The 23,484-nt window shown below is 42.5% G+C and overlaps 1 protein-coding gene across 2 annotated transcripts; it reads left to right on the top strand.

Annotated features, from left to right (window-relative positions):
- Nucleotides 1-1,753: 1,753 nt before the first annotated feature.
- Nucleotides 1,754-18,057, top strand: TENT5D (terminal nucleotidyltransferase 5D). Of its 2 annotated transcripts, XM_072335081.1 has the most exons (3): nucleotides 1,754-1,864; nucleotides 8,280-8,402; nucleotides 12,797-18,057. In XM_072335081.1, exon 3 carries the CDS (start codon nucleotides 12,816-12,818, stop codon nucleotides 13,989-13,991), a length of 1,176 nt encoding a protein of 391 aa, XP_072191182.1. In that variant the 5' UTR covers nucleotides 1,754-1,864; nucleotides 8,280-8,402; nucleotides 12,797-12,815; the 3' UTR covers nucleotides 13,992-18,057. The 2 variants fall into 2 exon arrangements, with proteins under 2 accessions (XP_072191182.1, XP_072191183.1); XM_072335082.1 differs by lacking the exon at nucleotides 8,280-8,402 and having other exon boundaries at nucleotides 1,774-1,864.
- Nucleotides 18,058-23,484: the final 5,427 nt, after the last annotated feature.

Raw genomic sequence — 23,484 nt, forward strand, 5'->3', positions numbered from 1 at the left:
GAGCTATTCTCTTACCCAGCCATGGGGCCGGACATTACCTGGTTGCTGTTTTCATAGTGCATTAACTAATTGGTTTACCCAATCGATCACCCAACAGAGACATACAAGTGTTGGGCAGAGCTGCAGGCTGAATTCTGCACTGGTTGAGTAACTTCTGGGCTGTGAGTGAAGTTGTTAGAGCGGAGCGCTGGTTTGTATTGAGTTTATGAGGGCTTGCGAGTTATGAAAATCCCGTCACCGATACGTGTCTACTTTGACATCTAGGAATACAAACTAATGCTGAGCATTTGGCATTTAAGACATACAATGAAGTTGGTTCATGAGCAGGATGTTTGATTACTCAGTGCTGTGTAGTTCCTGCAGTAGCACTTCGTCGCTGCATCCATAAAGTTGTTCTCAAGAGGAAAGAGACACTGAAGATGTTTGTAAGGGTCCTAAAGGATAACAGCTGGTTTGGGGATTTTTGTGTTTAACAAGGGTCAGATTGCTCCAATTTTTACTTCATTTTTCTTGAGAGGACAGGTTAAAACCTTGATGTTGTGTAATACGCAAGAGCCAGCCTAGAAGTATCTGGGTGCCGTAAATTAAAGTACAGAAGTAGCTCTTTAAGGTTATTACACAGATTTGCCTGTCGTAAAAGTTAGCTTAAAATACTGACATCGCCATTTCTTGTCAAGGTATGCTCAGTGTCATGAGTCATCATAGCATCGAATCTGCACTTTTTCAACAATAAATCACAACTTTACCCATTTGGCACCGTTTCTCAGAGCACTGAAGTAAATTATCTTTCATTTAAGTTGTGCGCAGTGGGCAAAGAAGACACTGTACGACGACTATCAAGTATTTAGTACTGCAACGAAGGAGGACACAAATGCCATAACCTAATTCCATGTAGGGATTTGTTCCATCCAGCAAGTTAAGAAATTGATCAAAGAGATTTAATTTTAGAACCCCGCAGCTCAAAAGACTGCTTTTCTAAGCTCACCACTTGAAACTAGAACTGAATTAGTGACACGCTGCATATTGAGGAGCATATGGAGCCTGTATGGAGGGGCCGTCTCCCAGCAGAGCTTCTGCAGAGCCAGCTGTGTGGAAAATGAGCGCGAGGGGAAGCGCTGTGCTGTGTCTAGGTCATAATGATGGATTTTACGTGACTGAATTGCAGGTCCTCGCACTTATGCCAGCTGAAACACCGCGAGCCCTCTACTTTGCGGCCCTGAAGCTTCAGATGTGTTCGCTGGAGTCCTTCGGCAGCTCCATGTCCCCTCGCTGTGCGTGCCCACATCGGACGACCACCAGGCGAGGGCTGAGCTGCGCCTCGGTGCACGGCGAAAGCAAAACCGCAGACACGGCACGCAGGAAGGACCTCAGCGCCAAAGGAGCTCTGCGTGGGCACCGCTCGGGCAGTACGAGACAGAAGATGGCTAGCGGGAGGACGAAGCCGTCTGCCCCAGGGTGCCCGAGACTGTCCGCCCGCCGAAGGCACGCACCCGTGCTGCGGGAGGCGACTGACGGCCCCGCGCCCAGCGGCAGCGCCGTCAGGTACCCGGCGAAGCCGTTAAACGGCCTCGTTCCCGCCCCGCCCCGTTCCCGCGGGCACGCTGAGGCGGCGGCGCGCGGCCTGCCCCGTGCTGCGGCGGGATGGAGCTCCGCCTCGGGCTGCGTGACGCGCGTTGCCATGGCCACCCGTTTACGCTACAAGGCCCGGCGGGGGCGGGCTGGAGGGAGGGGCCGCTTCAGCACCAGGGCGGCCGCGGACAGCAGCGGCCCCGGCTCGGCGGCGGCTCTCCGGTGCGCGCCGCGCGGTCGCCGCGGAACCGGCGCCGGGCCCTGCGCGTCCCCCTGCGGCGGCGGAGCCCTCGCGGTAAGTTCCCCGTCGGCCGAAAGCTGCGGGACCTCCGGCGGCCGTTCGCGGGCGTGCGGTGAGCCGAGCCCACAAGAGCCGCGTTTGGGCGGCCGGGAAGGGGAACGGGGCCGGGCGGGAGGAGCTCGGGGTGGTGAAGGACGGTGGATGGGCTGGGGAAGGCGACCGCCGGGAAACTTTGCGAGACGTGCAGGGGTGGCCTCGGGTTTGGCCTCCAAACGGCGTTTTCCGTTGAACAACTTTATCAACTTATAAAAAGAGGGGTTTGGTCAATTCGCTGTGATTTTTTGGCTTCGGGGGTCTGCTCCTCGCACACAAGCGCTGCTCTAATGTTGGCGTGCTTTGCGTGAATCCTGAAAACTTCCTGAGTTTCGGCTGAGACCACCAAATTAGCGGTAGAAGTAGCAGCGGCGCGCTGTGCCATTCACCACTCGCTGTCGGGTTCGATGCTGGAAGCTCTGTCACCTCGGCTGGACAGCACGGAGCAGCGCTCCCTGCCGCAGCACACGTGCTGTGGGTTAGGCCTTCTCCTCGCACATACGTGTAGTGCTCAGAGCACTGTTCTCCACACAGAGGTGACAGCCGGACCTCTGGGGGTCTCTGACCCAGAGTGTTTAGAAGTGCTCCTCCTGTAGGTATCACAGTCCGTGCAAAGCCAAGCTGGTTCTCAGCAGCTCTGGATCACGAGATCTGCATGCAGTCCCATCTCCTCAATGTGAAAATGCATCTTCAGCACTCACTGCCTTCTCCAATCTGCAGGCATATCTCTCTGGTACATCTGTTAAGCTACTGCAAATCCTTCAACGAATTTATTATTCCATCAGAAAGAGCATGGTTGACTGTACAGGCACACACTTTGCCTTCCACATGCTATGTTGATAGCAATTGTTTTTTCATGCCTCCTATAAAAAGCACAGGGTAGTTATGAATAAGGATGAGGATCGCTGTTAAAGGCCACAAAATGAATAATAACTGAAAGTGAATTGGGAGCAGGGTCTCTCTCCCACACTTTATGCTCACGCTTTCCTTAACCAATGGAGTGAGATGTGGCTTGTGTGTGTCCCACTCAGAAATGGGAACATCATCCCTTGCCCAGTTGTTCCCCTGTGTGCTGTGGCTGCAGCATCTGGGAGCAGGGAATGAGGGACCGATGTGCAGAGGGGAGAACAGCAGGGCCAGAATTCTATTTTCTCTTTTATATCTCAGCATTCTTGCACTCCTACAGCTTAGTTTAAATAGAACAGTAACAACCCTAATTTGTTGTTGCTTCAGACCTGTGACCTCGTCACAGTGTTGCTTGCACACTATCCCTGCTCAGCTTTGCATTAAAGGCATAACTTTACAGTCAATTCAGTTGTTTTGCCTCATTAGGCATCAGACATACAACACTGTAGGAAGGACTGGGTGACCTGTAATGATTCAGCTGCCAGAAAGAGAGATGTCTAATGCTGACCCCTGTGAGCAAAGCCCTGAACTTAACTTCCTGCCCTGCAGAGCATGCGAGCAGCTCCTGCCCAAGTTCAGAAGTAACTGCTGACACAGTAGGCTCCTGTAATTTATGAATCCACTCTAAGGCAGATAAGTGGGTGAAACTCCTTGAAAGATCACATTGAAATCACATTCAGTGGAGTTACTTTGTAGAGTAAATTACACAGCATTTAGGCTGGCAGTGGATATTAATTCATTAATTAGCAGTGCTGGAAGGAATGAAATTCTACCTGATTTTGCAAGTATTCCTAATCCAGGTCAGTTTCACAGCCTGCCTGCCTCTCAGCTTCTATGATCAGCTCCATCAGTCATGGCTGTGTGTCTCCTGCATGGGAACTGGAATGGGCCTGGTTTGTGCCACCAGCACAGGGCACAGCAGCAGGTGGAAATGTCAACAGCTGATGTTCTGCTTTGCCTCCTTCATTCATGACCCATGGTGGGTCACACTGAGATTACCAACAGTGCTGAATTCCCAGAAGCTTGATTGGCATCTCCATACGGGGAGAGTATTTGTCTTACGGATGTAAGACATTTTGTATATAAGATATATAAGCATACATCTTACATGTACGACTCCCATTAACTGTTTTTAGTGGTACAGGATAAAGCCCAGGAACAGTTAAAAGAGTTGTAGGCAAACTCCAAATCAAATTTGATCATCGGAGCATGGAGTAGGGATGGTTCGGTGGGACTGCATGAAGTAGAAGAGAGCTCAGTTTCCTTCCTTCAGGTCATGTGCCCAACCACTGAGCCAGTTCTTATCCTATTTACACCAGAGGAATTTCTGGTGTGAGAACTGAATTCATGCCAATTGAAATATTATTTATAAGGAGATATATAGATATGTAAGCCACAGTCTACCTTTCTTCCTTTGTCACCATGATCTTTATGCAAAAATAATTATTCAGAGCATCAGTCCAGGATCTAAGATACCACAGGCAATAGCAATGTACCTACTGTCCACTCCTATGCAGAATTAGAGTGCATTAACTAAAGAAAGAACATAGCTGTAAAATCTGAGCATCATATTGAATGTAGGTTCTTTATGTTGTATGAGCGCTCACAAAGTATTAGAACATCCTTTTTTTTCCCTAAATGAGATAATTTTGTGGCTCCAAAAGCTGTTTATTTCAGTACATATTGACAACAACAAAGAAAGTTTCCCTCCATAGAGCACCACAAACTGGTACAACAGATGTCGATTTATGTCAGCATCAGCTGATTTTCTTCTCCATTGCCCTTTCTACTGGATCTTTGCTTATCTAGCAGGTCCTAGCTTTTTGACATCCAATGTCATGTTGAACGTTTTTTCACATTTAGTGATAGAAAGCTTGACTCAGCCTGTCTCAATACTTGGTGTCGTCATCTACATGATGGTCGTTATGCATTATTGATAGTGATGGAAAAGTCATGAATACACACATCTTTGCTGCAGGGCTCAAGCCTTTTTCTTTGGTTGATCATCATTTTATTCTCTCTGCATTTTAGTAATAGTGTCAACAGAGACTTTTCATTCTGCCTTCACCATGAAAGAGCAGCAGTTTCCTGGCACTGCTGCTGCAGTCATAATCCTTTGCCTGATGTTGTATGTAGTTTCTACTTTATCACATAAATCTGGAAAACATTTCAGTTATCAAAAAGTGATTTTCTAGGGGAATGCAAGCTCTTGCTGATGCAACATTAAGAATAATTTTTGTACAGCAAGTGCTTTAAGTTAATAAATAATTCATGTATTTCCCCCAGTGCTACAGCGGAACTCATAAAATTGGGGAAAAGAACATTAAAAAGAAATCCCACTACTGCATTATGTAGTCAGAGAACAGGTTTCTAATATAACTGTGGAAATTAATTCATAAAAATATGAATTATATTTATGCGTTGACATTGTAAGCACAAAGAGCAATAAAAACAAACAGCTGGAGATACAGTGATCTTTGACTAGGACCCATATCCTACCTTATGAGTTAGGTGTTAGATATGTGTTCTTTAGAGGGTGCCAGCCAAACCAGGTTCAGGACACAGGAGTTTCTTCCAATTCAATTTAAGCTCAGGATTTACTGCAGCAGTTATTGACAGCCTGTACTCCAAGGGGCCCTGAGGTGCTCAGCAAATCAACAGGGAGACAGCACAGAGTTCGTGTTTTATGCCATAAAATGAAAATAGTTCTGGAGCGAAACAGGGTGATTGCTTAATAGCAAATACTTCTATAAAATATGCAGAGTAGAGCAGAGGTGATGCTGACAGGTCCTTGTGGAACACAAGCACATTTGTCTTTGGCTTTCTGGCTCACCCCACAGAAACCTCTCCAAGTGCCTTGTGCTACATTACACACTATCAAAAACCAGCCTTGGTGCATCAATGGCTCGGTACTGATTCAGAAAACAAAAATGCATTTCATTGATTGAATCAACTAAGCACAGCTTCTAGCAAGGTACAGCATTTTCTGGTACATTCAATGAAAGAAAGAATTCTGTCCAATGTACTGCACACATTGTGTAGGAATCCCCTCAAAACAGACCTGACCTCAAAGCCTGATGGCATCCTCCGATGCTCTCACAACCAGGGCCATCCACCAGACAGGCTCGGGGGAGCACTCTATGACTTGCTTAGTCTCTCTTGATGTAGAAGAGGGGAGGAAACACCTTTGATATAGTTTCTGAGGAGAGCCTGGACTTTATGATGCCTTTAATCTTCAAAAAGCAGCCTAAATCTGCTGTGGGGACTGCAGTGGCGCTCTGCATAGCTCATCCCTCCCTCTCTGGCATTTGAAGAGGAGAGACAATTACAAAGATGGTTAATAGATGGACTGCTTCACTCCTTACCTTGCCTGCTTTTGCTGCAGTTTAGTCATCACGATAGTTTTTTTGGTAAGTGAGCTTCAGATTGAGTCACTGGTATCTAGAGCGAATAAATAGATTTTGGTATTAGTCTGAAGGGCTTTGCAGAGCAATCAGATGCTGCATGGGGAACTGGCAGGCAGGAAGGGCAGGCAAGCATCCCTTGGCCCCTGGCTCTCAGTCCTGCAGAACTGGGCACTGCTGAGAGCTGGGAGCCCATGACGCAGAGCCATACACTGTCATTATACACTTCAGCTCATTATGCACAGAGACACTAGAGGAGGAAGAGACTTGGAAATGAATTTGTTAGTACGTATCAGTCACATTTGGAATTCAAGGACAGAAAAATATGATATTTGAGATAAAATTGTTGATAAAAGTCTTTCTTTTCTTCAGTTAAAAAAAAAAAAAAAAAAAAAAAAAAAAAAAAAAAAAAAAAAAGTGGAAACCTTGAGCAGGGAATAATGAAATTATACACTTTTTCCTGTAATGACTGAGCCAGTAAAAGGCAGTCATTGAGAATAAGGTCCCAACAGCCAAAGCATTTCATCAATCTCAGCTGCTTTTTTTATGAATGCATTATATAAAAATGGGTCTTTTACAAATTATGTAAAGGTCTGTCACTCCTTCCCCTGTATATCACCAGGGAAGCCATCAATTCTACTTCAGTGTTAATCTATCTATCACAATGATATGTCCATTAATGGATACTATATATCCATTAAATCTTTCTCCCTCACGCAGAAAGAAATAACAATAGCTCATTGTTAAAAAGACTAAATTATGTATTTTTTGAAGCGAATGGCTATACATTTGTCTGACTTTCCCTCCAGAAGGCCAAATTCCACATGCTGAGACTCTTCTACCTCTTTTCCTTGCCAAGGAAAGATTGCCTTCTTCGCTCTCAGCTTAAACAGACATCAGCACTTGCTAGACAAACCCCTGTACTCCCAGCTACAAACATCAGCTAACACTGCATGGATCTGGGTAGCAACACAGGGAATGCACAGTCATTCAGTCAGTAGCCCATCATGAGTTGGAAAGCATATGAGAGCTGCAGATAGGTCCTGGCACAGCAAGGACAACATGAGGAAACAGAGTCCTAGGCTGATGGCAGCCTATATAGCATGTTCAGTGATGAAGATACAATTGCTGTAGCATGGCAGAAAAGAACAACCATAATGTTTTTAATAAAGCGAATGCTATAGTCCATACCTTCCTGGCTACAATTTCAGCTTTTCTTGCATATATTTACACTCAAATCATACTAAGTTTCATTTAGTTAGAAGCATATATACTTCCAGCCTAAAAGATGAGATTGTATAGCATAACTGAGCAATAGGGAGTAAGTTCACACCCATATGAAGTCATATGCTGGATGGGGTGCTCCTTGGGATAAAGAACCTTTCCTAGTTGCTCTGAACTTTGTGGGATGCGGGTCTGAGATGAGGGTCTTTGAATGAAGGTTTACAAAAGATTGCCTTGCAGTCAACATATCTTTGAAAGGAGAAACCAATACAAAGAAGTGCCTTTATGATCACATGCAATTATTCACAAAAATAGCTACAATTCCTACTTAGCCAGTCAAAGGCCATTCAGTGCTTGGAAATTCCAGCAATAGGCTGAATACTGGGCTTACTGTAAATGAACCAACAGCCCAGTCTGCCGAGAAATAAGACCTTCCCATCATCTGTACACATTTTTAGGAAGCATTTGAAGCAATTTCACAATTTCTTATATTTAATTTTGCTGAGTTGTTATTAGTTCTAATTTTTTGTATGATTCCGCTGTCTCTTCTCATTTGCATGTCTGTCAATAACGTTAAGTACTTCTTCTTAATCCCTTAGGGAAAATAGCAGGATGTTAACATCCTTGCAGAGGACTAAGTACGACCTGAAACCCAGAGACTTTTTGAGCACTTCTGTGCCTTGCCATTGCTTTTACCTTATTGTTTCTGACTTAAAAGGCTATTGTTATGACTGAGGGACCGCCAAGTCATAATGCATGATTTATTATGTGAGGCAGGTGACTGATAGTTAACATTTATCTCAAAAAGGATGTTGTTGTTTGTTTGTTTTTTTCCCCTGTAGCTTTCCCTGGGAGGTTCATGTTTTTAGCAGTGACAAGATGACAATCCATATTTTTACCAAAGGATCCAGTGAGTCATCCTATTAACTCTGCTGAAATACATGCTTGCCAATCGTCCTGCCACGGTAAGCCTGAGATTCTGCATTCTCTGTGGAAACATTATTCAGAAATTAGCCCATAGAATGCATTCAGGAGTACAAATAATCTTTACGTAAAGTAGTAACTTCTCAATGATGACCACAGCCCAAAATAGACCAAATATTGTGTACCACCACTATTTTGAGTTACAGAAGTAGTTAAGAACAAATGAGAAAATTGAATGTACCTCATACCGTGCTATTTACGAGGACACGCTTTGTTTGAACCTGGAGGCCATGTAAGGAGGAACCTTGTGTGCTGTGGGAGCTGATAAAAATGCACAGTGAAAAGGCTACCCCGTTATATCCACATGCAGCTGAGAGCAAACATACTGTGAGTCATGATGAAAAAATTCAGCCTCCAAAAAACCCTAATCTCCAGGATGACATTGTATAGATTATGTATCAGTATCAGTTGCCCAAAGTAAACTCCCTATTTATTTGTCTCCTCTAAGAACACCCAAACCACTGAGCCAATATCCTGCAGTGTTTCAGCAGAGGTATAGGCTGCTCAGTTCTTTTTCCCAGCTTTGTGCTGAGGAAGAATTTGGCTGCCCTTGTGCCGAACTGTCTGCAAATCAGTTTAGTTTGTGAGAAGGGGTGATCCTGGCTGGTACGTGGCTGTGTTGGGTACCTTTATTGGGTTGGGTCGAAGAAAAGGTAGTACACACTTTTGTAGATAATGCCGCTGCTTCCCTTCTCCTTGCTTATTCTGCCCTTAAAGGTGATGTTTTGTGGCACAGTCTAAGCAAACCGCTTTCTGCTTAAGCCTATTTTGCACACCACGTAGCCTTATCTCACCAGAGAAGAGCATATGGCCTTGAGTTATTATTTGTTATTTCAGGGTAACTTGATGGTAACTGTACTGAAAACTTATGGCAAATCATGCGTTATCTCACAATAACAGGAAAAATAAACAGTATCTTCACTGTACGCATTAGCAGTAATGGAAGGAAAAACTCATGGAAAACACTGTCCATCTAGTTTAAATATGTTCACATTTAAGATGCCCCAGGTGCTTTATTGCTTCTGAATCACTCATGCACATTCAAATTACGCTCAGGCCTCCTTCCACATTCAACATTCTTGCCTTCAGAGCTGAAGCCAGCTGCAGTCCTTAAGTCACTACATATGAAAAACACTTGAATATGTCCAGCTTATTAGAGAATTGTGCCGCTGAATTAAAATAAAGCCTTAGCAAGATATCATAGAAATCATTAATGATGCATGTAATGTGTATGGAGCAAAAGCAAACCGAGCTCTTAGGGGAGAATTGCAGTAGCTACTTTCAGCATCTCTGGGGTAAATCCCAAAATGGTAGAATGCAAAGCTACTACAGCAGCTGACGAGACATCTTACTTGATTTCTAAAAGCAACTTAGCAACTGGCTTCAGGTGCAGACAAAGGTAGAGACAACTGGAGCATTTAAGTATTCTAGATAATTGCTGTAAAACAGACTAATTGGGCAGTAGACAAAATCAAAGGGAAGAGACTAGAGCTAACACAGCTGCACAGAAACTATTTCAGATGTATTCTGCTTGACAATGCCAATGCCAGCATATTGCAAATCCTTTGAAAATATACTGCAGCAGTGTTGTAGAGCACATAAAAAGAGATTCTTAAACAGTTTACTGGTAAAATATGAGCTAAATTTGATGAGACTGTCCTCTAGACTGCATCTGTTTCCATGAAAATTGTGTGCAGCATTGAAGTTATCATTACCCCGGCAGACTTTCCTGATTGAGCTGTAAAGCCAGATATAGTCCTATTTTTATTTTTATTTTTTTATGAAGCTGGCATATGGCAGAATGCTAAGAGTTGGTTAACTAAATCTTCTATCACTGTGAAACCAAACTCAGAGTTGTTTGGTCCAAAGATCTTAAATTAGACAGAATTCAGGGTCCAATGCAGTATATAGTAAAAGTATAAATCCCAGAAACAAAACAAAACAAAACAAAAACACCTAAAAAAGTCCCTAAAAGAGAATTTCAATATGTTCCAAATAATGATGAGATGAGGAAAAATAACACTTTTCAATACACAATTGGAAGGCTATTCGTTCTTTGCACTGTCACAGTGCTAGTGTTTATGCAGCCTTCCATTTGACCATGGATGGACTTCAAGATAGAACTCTGAATGTAAAGTATACAAAATACTTCCAGCAGTTCACATGGAAGAAGTCACAGGAAGGTTGCTCTTTGGCAGGAATCAACAGCCAGACCTGAGGAAGGCAGGTGCTGCAGGGTGTCTGTCACACAGAGTCACCTAAATGGTGAAGCTGCTGGCAATGGGGCATGAGATACATCTGCCTCCCAGGATCATCCTCCCTTGCAGACATCACCAGTTCTCTGTTTCCATGCAATTACAGCTGAAAATGAAGCTACTATTCATCCTCCATTCCCATGAACCCAGCGCTCCTTCCCACTCACCTCATTGCACAGGGGCACCCGCAGTGAGCCACCTTCTCATTTCTCACCATCTCACTCACTTTACACAACGCTTAGACTAATTATGGTCTTAAGATTTCTGCTGATTTATTGCCTCTGAGTTTTACTTGTATTAATAATAACTCCTGCCATTAGGCTGAACACCTCAGTAAATAAATTTGCCTCTACTTAAGAAATAAGGTTCCTAATGACTATAAAATTGCCTGGAAATTGTTCTTGTTCCCTAACAAGATTAAGGGAAAGAATAAGATAAAATCCTTCTAAGAAGGTGCAGAGTTATGTACTGTTACAAACTGTGCGAAAATTATACAATTAAAAGAAAACCCAAACCCATCTAGGTCTGTCTGTAAGTTAATTATATTCTTGAGAATATAATTCCATTTTTTTCTGAGACATGTTCCTGTCAAAGCCGAAGGCACCATTTCAGCACTGAACTCCAAGTACTTTTCATAAAAGATTTCTCAGACATAAATGTTGAGGTTCTGAACTGACAAAGCATCAGCAGGTTCTCCAGGAGTTGCTTTAGAGGAATGAAATTTTAAGGTGCTGCCCTTAATAGAGGAGTGGAAGTTATCCAGCTTCCCTCTGATGCAAAAGAACTACTCAGTGACATTACCTTTTACTGTCATTTTTAAATCTTAGTGTATAGCAGTGAGATCTAAAATAACTAATAACATGTAAAAATAAAGGATAGATTTCCAATCTTACTTAGGGCTTCCATTTTCTGGCTTTCCAAATGAGTTTTAAGTGGGTTCCTCTGCTCAAGAAAGGGGTTCAGACATTCCCTTCTCAAAGGGAATTGTTTTTTAATCACAGCATTAACCTCGGAAAGCTCTTTCAAAGTTAAGTTGTAACAGATAAGTCACATAACATACAAGTACTCCTTATGTAGCAGTTCTAAAACTAGCAGTGGTTAGTTTGCTACTACTTCATTAGAGCTGGTCTACCGAAGCCATAATCATAACACAGATTTACAACAAAGTTTATGCAAAACCCTCTCCTTCCAACCTCACTCATTCACAGTTGAACTACTTGCAGAATACACAGCATCTTTCTGTTGTGGCTATTTTTGATAATAAAAACAGGATGTAAATAAATAACCCATGCTGAGGTCTATCTGCTTACGTAACGCGTTGATATGAAGATAAGAAAAATATAAGCTGAGGAATTCTAGATCCAGAGCTTTATCCTTTGTCTTCTAGACAGCCTTCTTTGCTGGCTGCTTTGAGAAGCTTTAGGGCATCAGTGCAGACTGGAAGGGGTTTTCTTTTCAGTTCTGCAGACCCCAACTTGCAGCGTTGGTTCCTGATTGCTGATTGGAACAGAAGGAAAATATTTTGCTTCAGAAATATAATGAATACAACTGCACAGTTATTGGATATCCAGCTTTAAATTGCCAGAAGCTGTATTAAAGGGTGCATGCATACAGATAAAGCCATAGAGACCAAAGTACATTCAAGGCATTTGACTGAGTAAACAACGAGCACGTTGCATCATTTTTGTTTATTCATTGTGCAAGTGAATGAAGATATAAGGAACATTCTAGACAGGACAGAAATAACTCAATTTGCTCATTTTAGCTCAAGGAAATTTGGAGTTTCATTACAACCAGCAAGTATTTCATGTTATTAACCTCCGAGTAGTTTTAAATGAAATCTGTATGGTTTACTGCATTGGCTTTGACTTATTATACAATAACACAACAGTTTCTCAGCAGGATTAAAACCTGAACTGCATTAAAATTCAATTAAAAGCCTGTGAGAAGTGCAGTAGTTCACTCAGAAAGTTAATTCGGATTGTGCCCCTGTGTAAATGGAACTGCTTTGTCACTGAACAGAGGACCTGAGATGTTTTTGCCACTGCAGAGTGAAATGCAGGCCCTCTTGTATTTGAGTAAATTCTAACATTTTTCTCTTTGTTTCTGTTTCTCCATAGTTAGCCAACCTACATCACAATGACTGAGGACTTAGACCACAGGTTCAGTAGTCTCACTTGGGATCAGATAAAAATCCTGGATCAAGTTTTAGCAGAGGTAATACCCATTCATGGAAGAGGGAATTTTCCTACACTGGAAGTAAAACCGAAGGATATAATTCGTGTTGTTAAGGAGCAGCTCATTGAAAAGCAAATCAACATCCGAGATATCCGCCTGAATGGTTCAACAGCTAGCCACATCCTAGTGAAGCAGAATGGAACAAGCTATAAGGACCTAGACATCATTTTTGGGGTGGAACTTCCAAGCGAGCTTGAGTTTCAGGTTGTTAAGGAGGCAGTTCTTAATTGCCTGTTGGACTTTTTGCCAAAATGCGTTAATAAGGAAAAAATCACTGCCCAGACTATGAAAGATGCCTACGTGCAGAAGATGGTCAAGGTCTCCACCGATCACGATCGCTGGAGCCTCATCTCGCTGTCAAACAACAGCGGCAAGAATGTGGAGCTAAAGTTTGTTAATTCGCTCAGGCGACAGTTTGAGTTCAGCGTGGACTCCTTCCAAATCGTGCTGGACTCCATCTTAAATGTTTACAGAGAAACAGACTGCAAACTGACAGAAGACTCTCACCCCACTATTATTGCAGAGAGTATGTACGGAGACTTCAATGAAGCAATGGACCATTTAAGATACAAACTGATTTCCACGAGGAACCCTGAGGAAATCAGAGGAGGTGGCCTTCTGAAGTACAGCAATCTCCTGGTTCGTGACTTTAAGCCAGCAGATGAGGCTGAAATTAAATCTCTGGAACGTTACATGTGCTCCAGATTCTTCATTGATTTTCCAGATGTTGCTGAACAGCAAAGGAAAATTGAGTCATATCTGCGCAACCACTTCATCGGGGAAGAAAAAAGCAAGTATGACTACTTGATGACTCTGCGTGGAGTTGTAAACGAGAGCACAGTCTGTCTCATGGGACATGAGCGAAGACAAACTCTGAATATGATTACAATTTTGGCTTTAAAAGTCCTTGGAGAACAAAATATTATCCCAAATGCAGCTAATGTAACATGTTATTATCAGCCTGCTCCGTATATCAGTGACAGAAACTTCAGCAATTATTACATTGCTCATGGACAGCCACCTATCATCTACCAGCCATACCCATTTCACATACCAATGCAAAGCGGCATGGTTTAGGAACACAGTAACCTTCTCAGCACTCTCACCCCTCTCTTTCCAGTTCTCTGCGTAATAAAGGCCTCATTCAACCAAGTTTTATTATCACTGTTGATTTAAGGACATACTTTTGTGCAAGTTGCCAAAGTTATTTGGTCAGTGTCTCAAACACCTTCAAGCAGATCATAAGAAAAATGTCTGTTGTTATTCATGATGAAGTATTTATATCCCCCACTTGTGTTTGGGCTATACTTTTGGATGAAAAGAGAAGGATATAAATTACTTTAATTTTATAAGATGAAATGCACTGAGTTCTGGGTTCTAATAAATTCTTAAACAAAATTTGGAAAGTGTAAAATTAAGCTAATCAAATCCCTCTCAGTATAATTCCAGAATTGCTGGTGTTCTGGGTACTTTATACTAGAGCATCCAACAGTTATATCCATGCAGGTTCCAACACCATTTATTTGCAGCATCTTTTGAAAATGCACAACAAAGGACTGTTTGTGGGTGCACTGAGTGCACTCTGTAAGCTCTGTCTGGTCATTCCCACCAGAGACACGAGGCCCCTTCCCCAGTGGAGTACTCCTCAGCAGGGCTTGGGATGAAGTATCCCTTACCGCGAACAGAAACAGAATATTTGGGTATCCAAAATTTCTGCCGATTTGAGTGAGAGATTTGGCTGCTTAAGTGCTGAATCCCAAGTTCTGACTCACAGGTAATAAAAGAGATACTACTATTCTGATTAGATTAGCCCTGAACAACAAGGTAATAGAATGGGAAAGAAGGTGAAAATTGAGCACGCAGGGCTTGCTTTCTATTGCTAATTTGTTATTGATCAGAGATGCTTTGATGCATAACAAAGTCAAGGGAAAAGAAAGAACAGCCCCGAACTGTTTTAGGTGAATTAAAACAAACCCTTGCCGGTAGCACCCCCCAAATGATGTTTTATAATGGCAATGTTATGTGTCAGCTTCTTTACCTGCACTCATACACCAGTAGCAAATGAAAATTTCTCTTATGTTCAGGAAGTGTTGCAAATTCCCATGTGTGTTTACCAAAGATAAGTTTTAAACATGTCACATAAGTGCCTCCCTGTGCCAGTTGCTCCTTGAGAGTTAGAATGCTGTCTGCGGTTGTGCCAGAGAGCTCCTGAGTGACAAGAAAGGAAAGAGAAGTGTACACCCTTTGCACCACTGGCCTCAGTACAAGCAGGTTTGGAACAGAGGGTGCTGAGGTTGTTCTCTCCAGAACACCTCCAGCATAGCTGCTGAATGGGGTACAGCAAGGAAAAGTGATGGAAAGGGGAATGAAGGGATGTGGTTGTAAAATCAAAACAGTCAACTGGAAATGCAAGCAACAGAGTTTTGTACATCTGATGCTTAACGTGTCACTGTGTCACATTGGTGTTCATTACTGGTTCATTTTGTGTCCTCCTCATTTTTAAAAGCATCGAGTACACTTTATCTATTTACAACAAGTGTCAGGTCTTAGAAATTTCAGCTACTTGGAAAAGCGCATCTGATCTATTTTGCACGGAAATATGCTACACACCAATATTTTAAAGCATTGACAAGCTGTGTAAGGTCTATGATGTTCGACTTAGCAGTGAAATGTAGCTTTCTTTTTTTCCACCCATCATATGCCTGCACAGGAGAACAAAGAGCCGTTCAAAGACAATTTTGTTGACCATCATCACTAAAGTTCATCCTTTTCTGTAAAATACAGTGCAAAAACATCATACAGAATAATGAATTGGAATTGCAACATTAAGAGAGTATACCGATCTACTTGAAAGGTGATGTTTTCCTTGAAGGATTTTACCACTAGTTTCCCTGATTACTCAAGTCCAACTCCACGTCTAAGGGCACAGTTTATTTCCCTCCCACTAGTATCTCGTCCATTGGTTAAACTGTATTTCATAGAATAGGCAGTTCTAATTGGTACATTATCAAATGCCATAACGCTATGAAGTCAAGCACGGTGCTTTTTTATTTTTATTTTTTTTTTCATTGAGTTCTGTATTTCATAGAGCGCACCTTTAGATTTAATTTCATGTTTTCCAGAATAAACAGCACTGTGAATTTTTGTAAGAGCCTTATTTAAGTTGCACCCCTGCTTGTGCTTGCTCAGCACATGCTCTCTGCAGGGCCATGAGCTGCAAGCAGGGCTGTGCACAGCTGGGATGCCCAGACAAACCAGCAGGAGTCAGGCAACCCAGTGCCTTCATTGGCTCTTGCACTCCCTGAGTTTGCTTGACTTAGCCCAGCTCCATTGACCTGTGATCATAATGAAACGTTGCTGCAACAACTTATTACTCCTCCACTCCTTGTTCTCTCACTTTGTGGGAGGAGAAATGGGTCGAATGCCTCAAGAACCAGAAAGTAGATCAACTAAGAAGGGGTGATCTCAATATATCCCATGGTATATATCTCTATATATTGGGTATATCCCACGACCCACTACCTTGAGAAATATCTCATGAAATTGTGTTTGTTGGTGGTGGTTTTTTGTTTTGTTTTAAACCAAGTAGAAATGGGTATCCCCCTGCAGGAAGGACCGCAATTCTGTTTTGAATCACGCATGCAAATAATGAACTCCGGATTTGTATGAACCAGCCTGTCCACTTGTACAGCAACTACTCATTCAAATATATAAATATATTTCACTGTCCTGCATCTTTGTTTATAGATCCAGGTTAGATAAGTTAGGACTCAACTAAAGTCCACTGAGCTAGTGGGGAGGATCCACCCATCTCCAATGGACTTTGGGTGAGACCCCAAAAAGTGCAAAGGATTTCTGTGAGTACCTAAAGGTACAAAGACACCAATATGCAAAAATGTCTCAGGTATAACTAAACCCTTTAACTCTGTTGAAAAGGTCTCGTATTTCTTACCTACAGGTAGTTCCATTTTGAAGCTTCAGTAAGGTCTACACGTACGCAGGTCATTAACAATGTCTCACGTCGTCTTTTAAATACTTCCTTCCGAATGTTGAAGGAGATCTGGCAGCAGAGTTTGAACTGGGGATGGTTTTTAAGGTAGTATTGATTCCGTAACATTATTTTAGAATGGAGATGAAGTTGTACAGACCACTGCTTGCAAAGCACTGATAACGATATGTAAAACGTAATACTTCAACCTCTACTCCAGCTGCTACCTATTTCACTACGTGCAAATCTACAGAGAATTGAGAGGGTCCTCTCAGCACCAGTATCCTAAGCTTCACATTTACAGTATATCATGTTGTTATGATCTGTTCAATAATTACAATACCTGGAATTGTAAGGCTGATTTTATTTAATCACAAAACTTCACAAGGTTTACAGCTTACAGTAACCTAATGTCGTCAGGATGTATTTGTTAAAGTTTTAAGTGCTTTCCTAAGAAAAGTCTTTTGAATTTTGTGTTATGTTGTAAAAGGTCCATTTGAAGCATATACTTTACGGTAGTTCCTTTAAAACGTAATTTGTGTGCTTTATACTCCACATATTACAGAGGTTTTTGTGATGGATAAAAGAAATGTAAAACTGTCCTTGGTCAAGCTGTTATACTGTCTGTTGTGTCACAATGATCCTGTAAAATAATGGATCCGATTTACCACTGTGCCACGTTGATTTTTTTAGCTATGTAATTTGACTTACGTTAGAGGAGTTACATCAACATAAACTTGGATCTGGAGTTACACAGGCGGGTATCCAACATGGTGTTTAGAAATACCTGGAGAAAGAACAGCACTGAGTTCAGACAAGTCAGAATAACCGGCATTCTTACTGGTCAGTTTTTGTTTGATATATTTTCCGTTAATCTAAAGACATGGGAAGGTATGCAGAAACAAAGCTGTTACATTGGAGAGAAGAGGTATTTCACATAATGTGCCATCTGAAGCTGTTGAAAAAAAACCAAAACACATTGTAATGCTAAAAATGTGTATTGATCACACAGATCTGTAGGTCATTAGTCCACGGTGTTGACTAGTGCCTTTGGATATTTGGGAAGCAATCATTAAAATAACTTTCTTGTTAAATGAATGGTTTGCTTGTAATATACTCACTATTCTGTCTGGATGTCAGCCCAAATATGCCGACTTCTTGCTGGGGATGTCAGGCAACCAGACTGGAGTGTCTTGACTGCAAGTGGGAAAGGTTTGGTTATGGTTTGTTGGGTCAGTAAGCCGCATACTCAGAGCTAGCACCAATCCCACTGTCAGACAGTTAAGGCTACAGTCAGATGCTCATAAACATCTGTGATATGTTTCAATGCCTCCACACTGGTTTGTCAAACAGGCTTGTGTCAAATGCTCACGTTTTAAGTGCCTAGTTATATATTTATGTAATGAAGACGACTGTCGGCTGGGTAAATAAAATGAATACTTAACTAGACAAATTATTTGGCTCTACACGTGCATAAGAATACATTTCACTTACTCTGAATGCGTATTCACATAAATCTGAAGACATTTATCCAGGCACTGCATAAATGAGCACTGACTTGCACTGGTGGCGTTGGGAAATGGTCAAAGAAAGTCCTACAGATTCCGGGTTTTAGGAGGGCCAACAGCTTGGGCTGGGTTTTGATCTATTGATTATTGATTTCTAACATTTTTGTTGAAAGGACCAAGTCAATACTGTTCTTTCCTCCTTGGGTTGACTCTGCTGGTGCTTTACAGCAGAAGGATACAAGCGTGCCAGAGGTTTTGGCCTGGTGTTAGAGGTCAGAGATCCCAGATTTGGGTATTAATTGCATGTTGTCCCTTCACAGTTCCAACCACACAGTACCAAGAGATGCTGCTTGGGTTCACATACAGTAATGATGAGTCCATTTGGTGGAAGCAGGGAGCAGAAGCAGCAGGGGACTTGTGGCTTTTATTCCTTTCTCCCCAGGTTGTTCAAAACACGCTGTCCCCCATCACATGGGAACAGAGAAACTTTGTCAAAAGTCTCCACCTTCCCATTTTCCAACCAGAAATAGCCATTTAATCATAACTTCATTTCCTAACCATTTCTTTCCTTTCACACAGCTGGCTTTTTAATGGTCTGTCTCTCTTAATAAAAAGGTAAGTGGGAAACGGGAAGGCAGCCTACACAGGGGATGTTCTTTTCCTCACATATTCACCACATACTTTCCTGAGGAGTTCAAAATCTAAAGCAGTGCACAAAGGTAATGGAGGGCTGCTTTATCTACTGATCTCTGTCTCTCCGTTCTTCCTACTCTATCAGCCTCCATCATTAAATCCTATTTCATAAACAAGTGACTTTCTTACCAGCTGCTTCCATATTCAACTCCATTTCATCTTGTGCCATTGCAGAACCTGTGTTTCGGAAACCACAATTAGTTACCATGGAAAGCAATTCAATAGCATAATAAATATGCTCAGAGGCCGCTCACTCAGCTATGTATTACAAAATAAAAGTATATGTCCTCTGGAGAACAGGATTGAGATCATATGCATATCTGTTTCTGGGCAAGTATGCATTCATTGGTATACATGTACATGCAATTTAGTGCTCTGTTTTCTTTCTATGCTGGTTGCATGTGAATATGAACAAAAGAGGAAACCCAGCAGAGATGCAGCCGTGGTTCCTTGCAAACCTTGCCTTCCACTGAGTCCCCCTTCTTATGCTGCATTCCCCTGAAGATATTCTCGCATTGAGCCTCCAGGCTCTGCTGGGAGCTGCCTCCGTGCCCATCAGTTTTTCCCAAGTGTTTTACCACTTCCTGATATTTTCCAGGCAATAGGCTGCATCTGCAGCTCACAGTGTAGCCTGAAGGATAAAAATTGATGCAGGAGTATCTCTCTTCTCATTGTATCGCCTGCTTATCCCTGACAGTTCCCAGGTAATGAGATTTTCCAATGAAGGGTCTGGATTCATTACCTCGCTCAAAAAGTTCACGTAGCCCCATCAGACTGGAACAAAGAGCATTGAACACCAACAACTCCTTCACTTCTTCAGAAGTCAATTAAACTGAAAGATACAGCCCAAACATTCAGACGTGTTTTCAACTAAAAGAGGCATAAAGATACCCATAAGAAACCGTGTTGTTCTGGGATTCAATAGTGTGCAACAAACAGAGCTGATCTGGTGCCAGCCTCTAAATTACCCATTGATTATCCCTTTCATTAAATAAAATATTCAGTCAATGAATTGCTGAACCCTTTTTGTAGGAAACAAGCTCACCAGGTGCGTTTCCAGCCAGTGCATGCCTGCAGGCAGAGACATCGGAGTGCAGCAAATGTGACCTTCAGACCCCATGTGGGAAAGGCTCCTCATCCTTCTCTAGTCCTCACAAGAAAAGGGATCACAGAACAAGAGCCACAAGATTTGGGGGACAAGCAAGTTTTTGGCAAAAGTTTTGGTCCCCACGCAGTTAATATGGTATTAAGCCAGACTGTCTTGAGTAAAACCTGCTTTTACATCTTTAGATTGAAAGTTGTCTTCTGTATTTTGGTTGCTTCTCGCATTCTCATGCTTTTCCTGCTCCAGTAAGTCCCATTTGGCACTGGTATGTCATTGCACTGCTGCAGTGACGGTGCTATGGGGAACCCTGCCACACACAATGCAATTTGATGTTTAGGAAATTTAAGAAGCTTACCACTCTCTCCAATAAGTGATAAATAGCAGAACACAAATTCTAAGGGCTCTCGTGGTGATCTGGATTTACATAGCCATGCATTAGTAAATACGTGCTTGTGATGAACAACAAAAGGATAACGGCTTATTTATAGAGCGAGGATGAGGAATGATATGTCCCTTTGGAGCTTCCTCCCTTCTCTCAAAGGAGGAGGAGAATGCAGGTGCTCCCTCAACCTGAAAATGAACAACCCCCACAAATGAATGTAGCAGAGCAGCTGAACCGAAGCAAAAAAAGAAAACCAAAATAATTGCAATTGCAGAAGACAACTCCTTCGAAACACAGCAAAATCAGTGGGTGCAAGTGCTGTTTGCTGGTGGTTAGGTTTCTTCCCAGTGCCACACTGGTGTAAAACACAGATATTCCCCAGAGTAAGATGTTAGAAATCAGCACCACCAACCCACAATGAATATTGATCCCTCCCTGATTTGTGATAGGTACTGTACCACAGTGAACACAAGACAGAGGTACACGGAGCTGCAAAGCCATAACTGCATCCCCAGCAGTGAACAAAGGTCTGTAGTGCCCCATTCTGCTGCCCCAGGGCTGGGGCCTTCCCAGCCTGTGCCACAGGCAGAAGGACAACAAAACCAACCAACCCACATGAGGTTGTTTCTTGTTTGGCTTCAAGAAGGGAATCCATGGTGTTCCCCATTTGGGCAAATCAATGGTTTTCAATGGGTAGCCTCCTTTGCCTGCTCTGGAGACAAGAACTGAGGTCTGGATTCCTACTCATAGAGAAAAAAAGAAGCTGACCAAGCCCCTGGCATGTTTACATCACGTATCTGTGGGAAGCAAGAGAGGAAGGACCCCAGCCTGGCCCCAGAATCACACTTCTCTGTAGCTGGATGACCTCACCCATCTAACCAGCACGAACAGCTCTGAGCACCACTCACACCATGTTCTGACCACATTTCCTTAAACGCAGAGCTCCTAACACATCCCGCTGATCAGGGTGAGATTCAGCAATCTCACTGTTGCCAATGCAAGATGGAAACTTTTGACATTTACACCTTCTGCCCACTGACCATGAACGAACCCCTGTGCCCCATGCCCCCAGCTCTATGGCAACACTGCTGGACATCATTACTTATGGCTCTTGGTCATGCAGGAAACAAAGTAGATGCTACCAGACATGACTTTTAACACAGCTAATTACACCATTAGTGCCAAAGCCACTTAACAACCAGCATATATATATATGTGTGTGTGTGTGTGTGTATACATATTTTTTTGTTGTTTTTGTTTTGTTTTGTTGTTGTTTTAAAGTTTCCCTGGTAGATTCTGCATTTGCTAGAAAAATATCGTTTGGAGGACTAACAACCAAAGATGAATTCAGTTTGATTTGGTAAACATTCTGCCCAAAACATTTCTGTCAGCACTCAGTGTAGCACGTCAGCCTCCCCTCCCCAAAAGTTCTCACAACTGAAAGTTTACTGACACAAAAGTAGCGACTGAATGGTGGGGAAAGAAAATGAGAATGAAGTGGGGGCTACGGAGAGGCCTTGTCCTCCCAGCCAGTACCAACAAGGCATAGGAAGCCTCACAGGCACAAAGAAGTAGAGACATAACCATCTCCTGTGCACTCCATTCCACTCCGTGCCCTTTGCTCACATGGGCTGGGATCAGGGCTCTGAAATCACAGCAATAGTTATATCTTTATTCTTCCAGGCTCATCACTCCACTTATTTCTTCTTTAGGTCTACATACCTAGGACCAAACAGCTACTGGTGGGGTTTCATCAAGTTTTATGCATCCTAGACAAGAAAGATGGCTTTGGCTTCCTCAGTAAGATGGAAACAGCTCTGTAAGGAGCCAGTAAGTGATCCTTGGAAGGAAAAAAAGCCAAATCCCTCTCCAGAAGTCAAATGTGTCATCTCTGCAGACACATCCACCACCGCCACTAGCATCACAACCCCTGCAGTGCTTGAGGTTCCCTAGAAGCCCTGTGCGACAGCTGTTTCTTGGTCTAAAGAAAGGCAATGCATACTCAAAACTAGTTGATGGTATACTTTTCTTTGTAGAAAGAAGTCAAAACTACTCAAACAACCCCACCCCAGGTGTCAATTAACTTGAAACCGAATCCAGCTGAAAAGCACCTGCTCATAGACATGCACAAATCCACCCACATCCTGCTCGCATCATCACCCGTGTACTTTGGTGGGAAAGAACACAGATAAACAACTGACTCACAAGGTCTTATTTCTCAGATCTCATGCAGTTTGGGAGTTTTCCTTGCATTTGACATTAAAATGCTCATTCCTTTTATAACCTTCATTACACATTAGGAAGAATGCACGCGGACCCAAATAGCCCTTGAACTTATAAATATGTAGCAATTGATGTATTTTATTTTACAATTATTGAGGTAAACAAATGAGATATTTTAGTAATGCTCGAGTGTGCTCTGTAAGTAATGCCTCTCATTGTCCTTTAATTGCATGCATTTGGTAAATGAGCTTTAAAACAGAATTAGCATTCATTGGGCACAGACTACCACATAGTTTATTAATTCCACAGGAAGCATGACTGTTTCCTCTGCTTATGACATAGAGGAGGGGCAGCCTTCTATTACAGGTACGCATTACTGTTTCTTTGCAGAGAAAGTCTGGTTGGGAAGGTTAACTAGTTATTTGTAGTTAATGGATGTGCAGCAAATACAGGTGGATGCACCTACCAATTTTCTCCTTCTTTTCAGGCTGGAGTCATTCCGTAGGCAAGAATCAAGCTCTTGGATGTAAGCTAATCTAAGTAAAAAATAATAATAATAATGAAGCATCGCTAATGTGACAGGAGAGTTCAATCTGTGTCAGAACATCAATTCCACAACCTTAGACATGTCTGTATCACACAGAGCAGCGCACAGATTAGAAACCAAAAGG

Source organism: Excalfactoria chinensis, chromosome 4 (assembly GCF_039878825.1).
Source record: "Excalfactoria chinensis isolate bCotChi1 chromosome 4, bCotChi1.hap2, whole genome shotgun sequence".
Taxonomy (NCBI): domain Eukaryota; kingdom Metazoa; phylum Chordata; class Aves; order Galliformes; family Phasianidae; genus Excalfactoria; species Excalfactoria chinensis.